We start from the raw sequence: 13630 nt of genomic DNA, 5'->3' as shown, positions 1-13630 counted from the left end.
CTGTGCATAATTATTAGGCAACTTAACAAAAAACAAATATATACCCATTTCAATTATTTATTTTTACCAGTGAAACCAATATAACATCTCCACATTCACAAATATACATTTCTGACATTCAAAAACAAAACAAAAACAAATCAGCGACCAATATAGCCACCTTTCTTTGCAAGGACACTCAAAAGCCTGCCATCCATGGATTCTGTCAGTGTTTTGATCTGTTCACCATCAACATTGCGTGCAGCAGCAACCACAGCCTCCCAGACACTGTTCAGAGAGGTGTACTGTTTTCCCTCCTTGTAAATCTCACATTTGATGATGGACCACAGGTTCTCAATGGGGTTCAGATCAGGTGAACAAGGTGGCCATGTCATTAGTTTTTCTTCTTTTATACCCTTTCTTGCCAGCCACGCTGTGGAGTACTTGGACGCGTGTGATGGAGCATTGTCCTGCATGAAAATCATGTTTTTCTTGAAGGATGCAGACTTCTTCCTGTACCACTGCTTGAAGAAGGTGTCTTCCAGAAACTGGCAGTAGGACTGGGAGTTGAGCTTGACTCCATCCTCAACCCGAAAAGGCCCCACAAGCTCATCTTTGATGATACCAGCCCAAACCAGTACTCCACCTTCACCTTGCTGGCGTCTGAGTCGGACTGGAGCTCTCTGCCCTTTACCAATCCAGCCACGGGCCCATCCATCTGGCCCATCAAGACTCACTCTCATTTCATCAGTCCATAAAACCTTAGAAAAATCAGTCTTGAGATATTTCTTGGCCCCGTCTTGACGTTTCAGCTTGTGTGTCTTGTTCAGTGGTGGTCGTCTTTCAGCCTTTCTTACCTTGGCCATGTCTCTGAGTATTGCACACCTTGTGCTTTTGGGCACTCCAGTGATGTTGCAGCTCTGAAATATGGCCAAACTGGTGGCAAGTGGCATCTTGGCAGCTGCACGCTTGACTTTTCTCAGTTCATGGGCAGTTATTTTGCGCCTTGGTTTTTCCACACGCTTCTTGCGACCCTGTTGACTATTTTGAATGAAACGCTTGATTGTTCGATGATCACGCTTCAGAAGCTTTGCAATTTTGAGACTGCTGCATCCCTCTGCAAGATATCTCACTATTTTTGACTTTTCTGAGCCTGTCAAGTCCTTCTTTTGACCCATTTTGCCAAAGGAAAGGACGTTGCCTAATAATTATGCACACCTGATATAGGGTGTTGATGTCATTAGACCACACCCCTTCCCATTACAGAGATGCACATCACCTAATATGCTTAATTGGTAGTAGGCTTTCGAGCCTATACAGCTTGGAGTAAGACAACATGCATGAAGAGGATGATGTGGACAAAATACTCATTTGCCTAATAATTCTGCACTCCCTGTATACACAAGCACTCATATATATTCAAATAATTTAAAAAATGTTCATTTACTTGTTACTACCACACACCAAATCCGGTTGTTGGTACTTGCTGGCTTGTGTAGCCACTAGGTAACAAAAGCTCAACACTGCCCCTAGCATCCTAGAGCACTTCTGTTGTCTTTTGTACGTATTTTGGAGTTTTTGGAGCTTCTGAGTTTGTACGTGCTTCTGAGTTTGTACGTGCTTCTGAGTTTGTACGTGCTTCTGAGTTTGTACGTGCTTCTGAGTTTGTACGTGCTTCTGAGTTTGTGCGCGCTTCACGGTTCGTACGTGTTTTGAAGTTTGTACGTGCTGCTTTGTCTCTAGGGGCCACCGTAAATATACTGCAAACCACAATACAATTAAATATAAATTAAAATATGAAAACAAAAAGAAGATGCATATTCTCTGTCATATGGGCCTGCATGAATAAACTTTCTGAATCCTTTATCATCCGCAACTGAAAATAGTCGTGGATGATCACTATACCTTTCTAATGTGATGTTGTTGTCCCTGGCTTTCTTTCTGTCTCTCCCTCCTGCTCTGTTCCTGTGCTACTGTGAGTGTAACTACCGCCCCTCCCCCCTCGCATGCTGAGTGAAGCAGAGAGAGAGAGAGAGAGAGAGAGAGAGAGAGAGAGAGAGAGAGAGAGAGAGAGAGAGAGAGAGAGAGAGAGAGAGAGACCGACCCATGGCTGGCGATAAGGAGCCGGCTCCCGTCGTTCACGTCAAAGACCCGGCTCTAAGAGCCATTTCGTTCGCGACCGACATATCACTAATTGCTGCCAGAAAGTACTTGTGACAACAACCCATCTCTGAACAGTTAAAACACAGCAGATACCTCTGGTAACCACAGGTAATCATATTGGTCCAGATTAAAGATAAATAGATTATTAAACAGAGCACTGTTGGCCAAGTCTTCTCTGTCCACGAGTAAAAAGGTACTGTTTGAAAAGGTATTTGCCCCCTACCTGATAACTTAGCTTTTGCATATTTGTCACATTTGTTCTGGATTATCAAAAAAAAAAAAAAAAAAAATATTAAACAAAGATATCAAGAAAAATAAAATGCTATTTTTCAATCATCATTTCATTTATTAAGGGAAAAACGTTATCCAAACCAGCGAAAAAGTAATTGCCCCTTTTTGTTAAATCATGAATTAACTGTGATTAATCAAAAATTTTTGGAAAGCTAAATTCAATTTTACTATCTGATTACTACCAGACCTGTTGAATCAAGCAATCACTTAAATAGATCTTGTGAGACAAATTCAAGTACGCTAAATGATCTCAAAAAGCAACACATCACACCAAATTCTAAGGCTTTGGGACTCCAGTAAACCAAAGAGAGCCATTTTCCACAAATGGCGAAAACTTGGAACAGTGGTGAACCTTTCCAGAATGACCGGCTTTCCTAAATTACTCCAACAGCCCAGTGACGACTCATTCAGGAGGTCACAAAAGAACCCAGAACAACATTTAAAGAACTGCAGGCCTTAACCTGTCTCAGTTAAGGTCAGAGTTCATGATTCAACAATAAAACATTTTTTTAAAAAGAGACTGGGCAAAAATGGCATCCATGGGAGAGTCCAAGGAGAAAGCCACTGCTGGCCAAAAGGAACACAAAGGCTAATCTCACATTTATCAAATAACACCTTGGGGATCCTTTCTGAAAATATTCTGTCGACTGATGAGACAAACGGAGCTTTCATTAAGCTTTGTTTAATATTAAGATTTGTTTGATGATCTAAAACATTTAAGTGTGACAAATACACACAAAAAACCCCCAAAGAAATCAGGAAGTGGACAAATACTTGTCCACAGCCCTGAACAACATCGCTTATTTGTAAATAAAAAGTCTGAAGTGAGACCATTTGAAGAACAAGTAGGTACGCTCAGATAATTCAAAAGGAATGGGGTCACATTCTTAGTAAAACTGAGTAAAATAATGAGTAAACAACTGAAACAGAAGACAAAAATCACACAACCCTTTAAGTTTCTTTTATAATTTCACCTTTAATAGATGAAGCCCGCCTTGCCGTGAGGAAAGGCCACATTTGGTAACGATTGAAATCACCTACAAAAATAAACCCGCCTCAGCCTACGGAGAGAGAACATGATGAGACCTTCAGCCTCCCCTTCAGGTTTGCCCGCAGCTGTTGAACTGTACAAAGGCACAGAGATCGGGACATTTCAGACCGAGCTCCAACTGCAGCTCAGATCTGAAACTTTTACCCAGAAAACCCTTTAGATTTTTTTTTAACTCAAGTGTATAACAACAGAGTTAGCTTTGTGTTTTCAAGCTCGTCATGAACCTGAAAAGGTGTATCGCTTCTCTATAGTGAGTCTGGGTGAACAACAACAACAAAAACAGCATCACTGGGAAAAATTAGGAAGAGCTTCAACAACACAGATCTTTGGCATTTAACATAACAGTTTGTGGATGTTCAAACCACAGACCCGAGCGCACAAATCTGAGAAGCTTCAAAACTGCTCAGAAAATTAAGCTTGTGAACGAATTTAGTTTAGTTTGTTTGGGTTTTTTTTGTTTGTTTTTAAAGAACAAGATTTAAAACAATGAAGTAATACATATTCTTACATGTAAAGTTCGTGAATGTTTTCTGAGCTGTCATTTTACACTATATTATCCTATATAATACACTAATTTATATCCAGTTTGGGGACAAAAAATACTAAAAGTGAAAATGTGAAGCTAGTTTCAAAGAAAAGCAAAAGGGAAGGCTGAAAGCTCTTAAATACGCATGAAGCGTAAAAATATTAACATTCAACAGGCTTGAAAAGATGATTTTGTGATGTTTTTATAAAGAATTAATCCAAATTAGCCTAACAATCAGAACAATAGTCAAATTTCAGCAACATCTAAAGAAATAAAACATATGCTAACAAGGAAAACAGGTTTAAATAGTGTAAAATGACAGAAAGTATAAGAATATTTCAATTAAGACTAAGGAGCCAATGGTTTGCACGCTATCAGACTCTAGGTATGTTTGAACAGCCTTAAAAACAACATCTCTGAATACATACAAGGTATTATATCTGATCTTCATACATGAACACTACTGGCCCAAAAAGCTTTCCATGACATAATTCCTCAGAAATCCTAATTTCTATCAGCAGCAGGTAAATGGCATCTGAAAACTATTTTCCAGACGCTGTCCGACTGCTGTTTTATCTAAAATAACGCATGCTTTTAATGTTGAACAGCCCAGGATTGTTTACAGTAAGCAAAATATTTCACAGCCAACTCTGAGCAAAATCCTACGGAAGCTCACTGAGACCAAAACTTATTAAATGACCTCACAATCGTCGACTTCTGCCACACTATACTTTCATCAGCTAAAACAGAAAAAGAATAATAAGATTATAGTGTGTTAGATGTTAAGATAAAGTAGAGCATGTGATCGCGGTACACAGGAGAAAAAATTAAATTTTAAAAACCCGTTTTCCCTGAATTCAAAGTTAAAGTGCCCCAAAAATTAAATTTCATGCAACTAGTCTGGGATGATGTGTTTTAACAGCTAAAGTTGTTTATGAGATACACAAAAAGCAACAACATGGCTTCAAGATTCAGTTACTGTTTCCATTCAGACTTTCGCATCACTTTCAACTATAAAGTATGGAAGCAAAAGAGGGCCAAAATAATTGTATTTTGTTTTCTGAATTTGTTAACCTTGAAAAAGTAAAACCACCAATAATTAAAATTATATACTCAAAGTTTTCAAATGACATACTAAAAATTAAGCATTTAAAAATACCTCCAAATTTAAATTTCTTGTATTTACATGTAACCAATAAGTTATTAAATGAGGTTTGTCTTTGGAAATTACATAAAAGTTGGGAATTTCTACAAGACACTGAAAAAGGAATAAAAAAAATGCTGATATTCTGAGAAGAAAAGGGTCAGTGTGTTTCAACTTTTACCAAGAAATGCTCCAAATCAATAGATACTACATTTCCCATAATCCAACATTTTCTAACATATTCCAGTTGGCCGCCTTCTCTTTTAAACCTTGCGTGTTAAAGTTTGTAATGCTGGACTTTTGCCCATGATAACCCAGAGATTATATATAAAATTAATTCATTTAAATTCTAAAGGCCCTTTTTTGCTTCCATAAAATTAACCCAGTGTTTAATAATAGAAGAAACTGGGGTTAAAACCCCTTTAAATAAAACCTCTAAACTATATATACTGTATGTTTCTCCCTCTGGTGGGATGAGGCCCCTAATAGATGTTTTGCTCCAGGCAACAACACAAAAAAATATCTTTGGTTATAACAAAAATAAAAACAAAATAACTCTATAAGATAAATCAAGTTTGACACAGAAGCAAGAGAACAGTTGGCGTGTTTGACCACTAGATGGCGACAGTCTCCTACAGAAACGCCCTGCAGTACCCTCAGTTTGACATCATTTAGTACCTGCAGCTCAAACAGCATACAGCATTTTGCAACATATAAAGATAAAATGAAATGAACATTAATGTTTTGACTTGTTTGTCCAGATTATTGACTGTTTTCTTTAAAATTACCCCCCCCCCCCAAAAAAATATTCCACGCAAACAAGAAAAAGCCTCTTTGACTTTTAACTGATAAATTAAATCACCACAAAAAATATTGCATATATATCAAAGGTTTTTAAGGCCTTTTCTTAAGAAAACCCTTTTCTCGTTGAGCCTTCTTTTGCACTCTGATGCATTTCTTTAATTTTTCTGCCTTTAAACCCTCATGTTTACTACAGTCCTGCGTGCCTTGATTTGTGTCCCACTCTTATTTTATCCTTAAGAGAGGTTTATGAGGTCAAGGCTGCACATTTTAATTCAAGATAAGCGTATCAAAAAGTTGCGTTTTAAATGAATGCCTGCTGACAGACTGGTTGAAACGCACACAATGCCGCTGTTTTTCCTCCCTGGTCTCAGCAGCTATCAGCACTCACAGACCTCCTTTTCTTGCACTCATGGATTCGAGGAGCTCACATAATGCAAAAAGTGAACAAGCAGTTAATCAAAGTGACTTGCGGTTGGAGGAAACCCCCATCACGGTCCTCAAGGCCACGGTCACATTGCTTGTATGACAGTCTTTCCCATGTATTAGCTCCTCGTGCCATTTATCTTCCCCTAGTTTTTGTCTTTCCTGCATCTAATGTTTCTTTTCTACTTCCTCTGAACCGCTCAGTCAACTTCCAGAAACCTGTCAAATCTCCACACTGACCACATGGTGGGGGGGGGGGGGGTCAAAGTTCAAGCAGTTTGCTTCAGTCTATTCAGCTCATGCTTCACAAAACTCTGCTGGTGGTGGAAAAAACACAAAGGCTTCAGATCCCACCAGTTCATCTTCACTCCACATGAAAAAACAAACAGCGTTTTTTTTTTCTTTTTTTTTTTACAAACTGCAACCAAAACTAAACTACTTCCTGTTAAGTTCCAGTTAAGACTCATCTTATCGTTCTTTTACTCTTCCTATTAAAAATCTCTCTAGAGTTCCTGCATCTGTTTTCCGTTACGTCACCTTTCATTTCTCCTTTCTTTCATGCAAACAATCTCAGGCTGGCTTTTATGGAGTCCTAAATGTGCCAAAAAATATGAACAGATAATTAAATTCCATATAAATGGATAACGAATATAATAAGAATTTCTTCTCAGATTCATATATTTTGATTGGACATGTTTTTGGAACGGATAAATCCAGAAGAACTCCAATCCATTTTCATTCTTTGTAATTAGAGCTATTATTATTATTGGAATCAGTATTTAGTTTTACAACTACTGTGGGTTAAAATAATTCAATTTTATGATAATAACTTTTTTTTTAAATGGTCTTTCATGCTCTGATGCTTGGATTTTCTGTGTCCTGCTGAAGTCTGAAAAAACTATTCTCAGCATCTGTGTCAACAAGCAGATTGTTGCTCCGCCTCTACAATAAAACAAAAATAAGACTTTGTTTTAAAAAGAAAAAGAAAAAACAATAAAAAGCTTCACCCATATAAATTAAAAAAAAAAAAAATATGTACAGACCTTTAAAACACACAAATTAAATAAAAATAATTCAACATATGGCCTTGAGTCTTTCACAAGTTCAAAGGATAAAAAGGTGAGGGAAACAAAAAGGATGAACTGCATAAATTATGTGACAGCAGGACAGAGTGAGAGAAGAAGAAGAAGAGAGGGATGGACGGCGAACAGTGAAGAGGATGAACGGATATGGCACAGTGAGTGAATCTTTGGTGTTTGCAGGCAGACGGAGCCGAGCGGGAAGCAGTTTGAAATCTTGAATCCAGCAACCAAAATTCTGTCTGTTCGTCTTTTTTATTTGCAGTCTCTTTTTTCTGTCCTCTTGTCATCCTTTATTATCCCTTCTTCCAGGTGCTGGATCCTCTCTCCTGATTCTGTGTTCACATCCCTCCCTCCATCAAAATGTACACCAGGAGATTAAAAATGAAAAACAAAACAAAACATCCCCTTCGTCCCTCTAGGGGGCAGTAGTCCTTTTTCAAGGAGGTTATATCCTCTTAAGAAGGCCCCCTGACCTCCAGCAGTGCCTCCTGCAGTCTCTGCCGGTAGGTTTCATAGCGGCGAATTACTGCGTCCTTCTGCTCCTGTTCCTCCTTTTCGAGGATCCGCAGGAAGTTTTTCAGCTCAGGGATGGAGAAGGCATCCCACTGAGGAGAAAAGCAAGAAAACTTTGCTCAGTTCTGTTTTTTCCTTTTTAATTGATAAAGTATATGTCTATGGATGATGCTTGATAGTACAGTAGGAGTGGTTATTTCTCTTTTTATGTGTAGCATCCAGCTTGGGATAACAACAATGGCACCTTTGCTACTTTTTAAAAACATGTTTTTTAAAAAGTTTGTTGTAGAAGTTTCACTAAGAAAACAATTATTTTTTTTTAAATAGTCAGCTGCTAGGTTTGAATATAGAATGATAACAATAATGTACAATGATAAATTAAAGTAAAAGATTTAAAACAAACGGGGAAAAAAAGACTAGGATGGTGATTGCCAAACACTGTGGCCCCCTGTTGGGCTGTAAAGGTACTACAGAATTAATTTAAAGTCACTTTCTTTGCCAGTTTTCCAGTTTTTGTCTTTTTTTTTTTAAAAAATCATAAACTCTTATAGGTTCGTTAAGAGCAAATGCTGGGAGATACTTGAGATCAAACAGTTTATGGCAGGTCAGCCTCAATAAGTAAATCCTCAGAAGATCTAAATAAAATGAAAACACAAAAGAATTGTGCGTTAGATTTTAAAGTTTTGAAATGGGCCACAGCAGCGTTACGTTTGGGAATGGCTGAACTCGGAGACGAAAGAGCACAGAGGCCAGGAAGATGTCAATGAAGCTGAAATGTGGTGATAATCAGTGTTACCATGACTTCTCCCGTCTGCTGTTCTTTCAGGACAAAGCTGAGCAGGTCTGGGTCGGGTCCCGCCACCAGGCGAAGAAACAACGGCTTCTCAGCATCCGCCAACTTGCATGTATAAACTGCAAAACACACACACACACACACACACACAACAGATTTAATTAGTCTGTACAGTATGCACGCTGCATGAAACCACAGGCAGCTGTTCCTCTGTGCACATATAAACGGATTTGGCAAAGGATGAAAGGATGGAAGCGCCGTATTACCATGCGGTAGTTTACAGTAACAGACAGTGAGGGACAGATTCTGTTATTGCCAGCAATGTATTTACATCTGCAAAAGATGTAGAAGGTGCTAGAGGCTTGATTATTCTGACATTCACATATTTCCAAACCTCAATCTGAAAACCCATCGGTTTGTCTGCTGACTTAGATCCGAGGACAAAAGCCTATTTTTCAGGGCTTACGGTGTAATTAGGATGTCAGGGTAGTGTGCATATTCATTTACAGACCTCCTGCGTCATCAGTGTGTTCTCAGCCCAGTGACACTTTGTGATGTTCCTTCTGCAAGGTGGCCTTTAGCCCTCTGGCCCCAAAAGTATTGCTCATGTTTAACAAAGATGCAAAGTCCTTGTAAGGAGGTTGGAGAGTGCTGGGGACATCATTTCTTGGGTTAACAGCCAGAAGACTCTGGTTCCTACTCCTTTTGAGCACTTTGTGTTTTAGAACTACTTAGTTAGGGTTAGGAAAAGATTGCAGTTTGGGTTAAAACCCTCACTGGCATACCAGTAACCCTGCTCGTTAACAAAGTCTCAAAGGAGTGACCAATCAGCATCAGTTCTGCCTTAATGCATGCCACAGCACACACAACAAAGACCGGTTTTCTGACAAAGCAGTACTAACCGACAGTGATGAAAACAGTCTGACTGTGTGTCGCTTACAATTGCATTTTTTGTCTCTTCCTAACAAATTCTGCATATTTGTATGTTGACCAGCATTTATTGGTTTAGAAGATTTACAATTATTTTAAGGCTTTCTAACTTTCAGAAGGGCTTAAAATAAAAGCGAAGAACTAAAAAAACGGTGAGCAGAAGCAAAACAATTGAAGGAGACGTTTCTGCACCCTGTACATCCCTACAAGCTTTGGTTCAAACGATTCTCTTCTTTACATATTCAAGTTCTCCTCGACCACATCGTGAGTCGTCTCGTCTCAATTTGAAACAGAAAGTCGAAGATGTTTCTACATTTCCAGACCGCAGTTAAATCTCAGACACTTAACTTTTCTCCTGAAACAGCAGACAAGTTCATTAAAAGTCCTCAAGTGTGTGCAGTCAGGCGTCTGTCTAGACTCTGTCTTTTATTAGCTGTACGTCTCCAGTCATGAATGCAAACCAGAACAGGAGCGTTTAAAGAAGGGGGAGAAAACACACAAAAAACACTCTAAATCTATAAAAATGAAATGACTCTCAAGCTTCAAACAAGCATCTGCGGGTTGTGTTTATAGTTTTAAATCAATGCATAAGGTTAATAAACTGTCTTCTCCTCACTGAAAGACATCGTGTGACACCCAACAGCCTGTAACAGCTGCTCATTCACAGCATGGATGTGCGCTGTATTTATATCTGCATGTGTGGGTATCCCTGGTGAGCTGTTATAGTAGGGAGAGCCTCTGGCATCCAACATGAGGGTGAGACACACACACACACACACACACACACACACACACACACACACACACACACACACCATACCGAGCGTGGCAATAGTGGCATGAAACCCCGTCTCTCACACCCAGTCTTACCCTGCTCCTCCCGCCGGTATCTCTTGTACAGGGCATATTTAGCCGGGTTGTCTGCAACTGTGAATTTGCTCAGCAAGCCGACGATCACCTGAAGACACGCGAGAAAGAAAAACACTCAGTCAATATTACTCTGACAGCTCTTCTAGAAGATTTTTGTGTTGCTTTGTCGTTAATTTATTGCTTAAAAGGATAAAGAACATACAAAACTGAGTGAAATCAATAAACCTAGCCCTGTCTGTCTCTCGACTTCAACCGGTCTGTCATCAGATCATAATTAACCTATTAAGCAGGCTGCAGTGTGTTCACATGTGTGTGTTTGCGTGTGTATTAACAACCTCTTTGACTGTGGTTTTGGAGCTGACATGAAGGGTGTTGGAGACTCCTTGGGGCAGATAGAAGGCCTCCCCGGCTCTTGTCTGACTTCCCTGCACCGTCATTGGCCTCCGCAAATCCATCTGGACCTTGATGAAACCCGTGTACACACCGCCCGCACCCTGACAGAGACAGAGTTAATGTTTTAATGTGGCCACTATGGTAGCTGCTACATGATCTCTCCAAGTGAGCCCAGTTCACCCAATAAGCCCAGTGTGACCTGCGGGACAGATGGCCCCAGATGGAGGAAGACGATCTTAATCTCATTACTCCATATGGGGCTGGGAGGAGTGTGTGTAAAGGTCACGAGTAGACAAAGAGGCCAAGTATGAAGAGAAGTAAAAAAAACAAGTAGACGTCAAAGATGGAATGATAAAAAGACAAAAACGGGATGAACAAGAAAGACAAATCCTAAAGAATGAAGACGGAAATTCGACAGAAAAGGTGTGCTGAAACAGAAACATGCAGGCTTCTCATAGTGAAACTACCCATTCATCCACTCATTACTTAAAATATGCAGTGCAATCTGCTCTAAACTGTCCTGATGATCTATTAACTGCAAAAGTAACAAATATTCTCAGTTCTCAGTTTTTTAAAATATAAATGAAAATAAACATTTAGATTTTTTTTTTTTTTAAAGGATTGAATGTGAGCTCTGAAACCCATTTACAGACATTATTATAATGACTGTGGAACAAACTGACTGTGAAAGTTAAAGTATCACGATGAGCATCCTATGAATACACCCACTTTGAGTTTTGACTCATTTCAGCATAAAATATCAAGTTTGGAAAGTATCATCATTATTTCCTTAATCAGTGAGTTTGTCTTTTTTTCTTAGTTATAAAAAAGCAAAACAATGACAAGTAATTAACAATGGAGTGTTTAAAGGTAGCTCAAGTTCCCAACAGACTTTATTATCAACTGGAAAATTGCACAGATTAGCCTTAGACAACACTTTGCTTTAATCTTTATACAATGCTCTAGTAGTATGGCATTTGATCTCATTACATACATGGTGATTTGGGCACGAGTGACCAATATAAGCTGATATTATGTGTCTATGCAGCTTTTTTGTCCATTTATTGTCTTTATATTCTAAAAACTCATATATTCAAATGTATGAATGAATGTAAACTTTTTATTGGCCAGTTAAAATGTGATTTCTAGTGGACAGACTCAGTTATTATGTCTGGGCTCCCCTCTGAGTGTCAGACTAGAATCTACTGGCCTTTAGATGTGCCGTTTCCCCATCTGTTAAGAGTGCGGTCAGCTTAAATCCTTGTCTGAAAATAGATGATTTTCCATGACTAAGGGAAAAAAAACCTCAGGAAACATCCTCTGTAACCTGCTACTCCTTTAAAAATGCTTGCATTCTTTCATGTGGTGCTTTAACAGCCAGAAAACCCCAGTTTCACCTGACATCTCTCATTTCTACTGAAATTCACTCTGAGTTGAAGTGGAGACAACTTCAGACACCTGTCACGCTGCCAATGAAAACACTGCGGGGCGAGAACAATAGCAGGAATAACATCACATCACTCTGATGCGAGCACTGAGGAATGCTGGGAGCAGGAGGGAGGCAGAGGTAACACGGCAACATTATAAACCTCAAAATCTGAGATTTAGAGCCTGCACAGCTCTGCAAGAGACTGGAGAGTGGAACCAGTAAGACGGCCCTGGTTGATGGGTTTTGTTTTTTAAAAGGTGTGTTTGCATGAGTGTGTGTGCGTGTGTGCATATTATACTCACCAGCGTCATTTTAAGGTGGTCTTTGGTTAGCAAGTTGTATTGCTCGATTCTCTGCCAGATTTCCTCTTTGCTGAACTCTGTCCGCAACTCTCTCTCCTTCTCCACATCCTTAGAAGAAAAGGGACAAAGAAGGAAAGGAAACGCGACATGATAAGTCACAAACCAGCCAGGATTATTAAAACAATACATCCTCTGTTTAGACGACAGCGGTGGGACACAAAAACGAGGGAGGGAATAATTCTTTCTAATCCAAATCAAGAACCAGCGTTTTATTTTCTGATTTTACAGGATGATACACAGCAATACTACAAAGCTGTGCACATTACTCTGACATAATGTACTGTATCTCTTGTTGGTTTCAAGTGGGTGAGACAACTTTAAAACCAAAAAGATCTCTTTATAAACAAGCCTTAAAACAGATAACCAGAGCTCCAAGGTGTTCAGGGTGAGTGTAGAGCTGCCAAGAAGAAGCGCTGCTTCTGCACAATCCTCCTTTCTGTTCATTAAGGAAAGCAACGAGCAGCCCAACAGCTCGAAATGTGTAGAGTGTCATATTTTTCTCATCATGCAAAAAAATAAAAAATTTAAAAAAAGGATTCTAACAAATAAGTCATGCTAACATAAATCAAATCAAGCATTTTTTTTTACCTCTATCATCTGATTTTTATACTATGCTTATTAAATTTTGATGATATAATCTGGTTATCCGGTGTTCCCAGGCAGAAAATGGATGGATAAATGAATAAATAAAACTATTTAATAGTATTAAACCCAATCATATTTAGCCCGGTTTTATACGTGCAACAAGCCAGCTTTTTTTTTATTACACAAAAAAAAATAATTCAATAAATTAAGTAAAAAGAGGACAGGAAGTGGCTGCTTCTTTACCATTTGATTTATAACTATAACAAGAAGTCAGAAGGAAAAAAAAGGCAGC

The 13630-nt window shown here is 38.9% G+C and overlaps 1 protein-coding gene across 1 annotated transcript in view; it reads right to left on the bottom strand.

The window, feature by feature from the left end:
- Positions 1-3389: 3389 nt before the first annotated feature.
- rassf3 (Ras association domain family member 3) overlaps positions 3390-13630 on the bottom strand; it is a 74024-nt gene continuing 63783 nt past the window's right edge. The window contains exons 3-7 of the mRNA XM_084909842.1: positions 12694-12801; positions 10905-11063; positions 10570-10657; positions 8773-8888; positions 3390-8068 (exon numbers count right to left, since the gene is read on the bottom strand). Coding sequence (XP_084765968.1) covers positions 7919-8068; positions 8773-8888; positions 10570-10657; positions 10905-11063; positions 12694-12801 — 621 coding nt within the window. The 3' untranslated portion in view covers positions 3390-7918. The remainder of the gene's footprint in view (positions 8069-8772; positions 8889-10569; positions 10658-10904; positions 11064-12693; positions 12802-13630) is intronic.

Source organism: Perissodus microlepis, chromosome 17 (genome assembly GCF_051167445.1).
Source record: "Perissodus microlepis isolate ML-2025 ecotype Zambia chromosome 17, ASM5116744v1, whole genome shotgun sequence".
NCBI classification, from domain to species: Eukaryota; Metazoa; Chordata; class Actinopteri; order Cichliformes; family Cichlidae; genus Perissodus; species Perissodus microlepis.
This window is presented reverse-complemented; position numbering and strand designations above follow the sequence as displayed.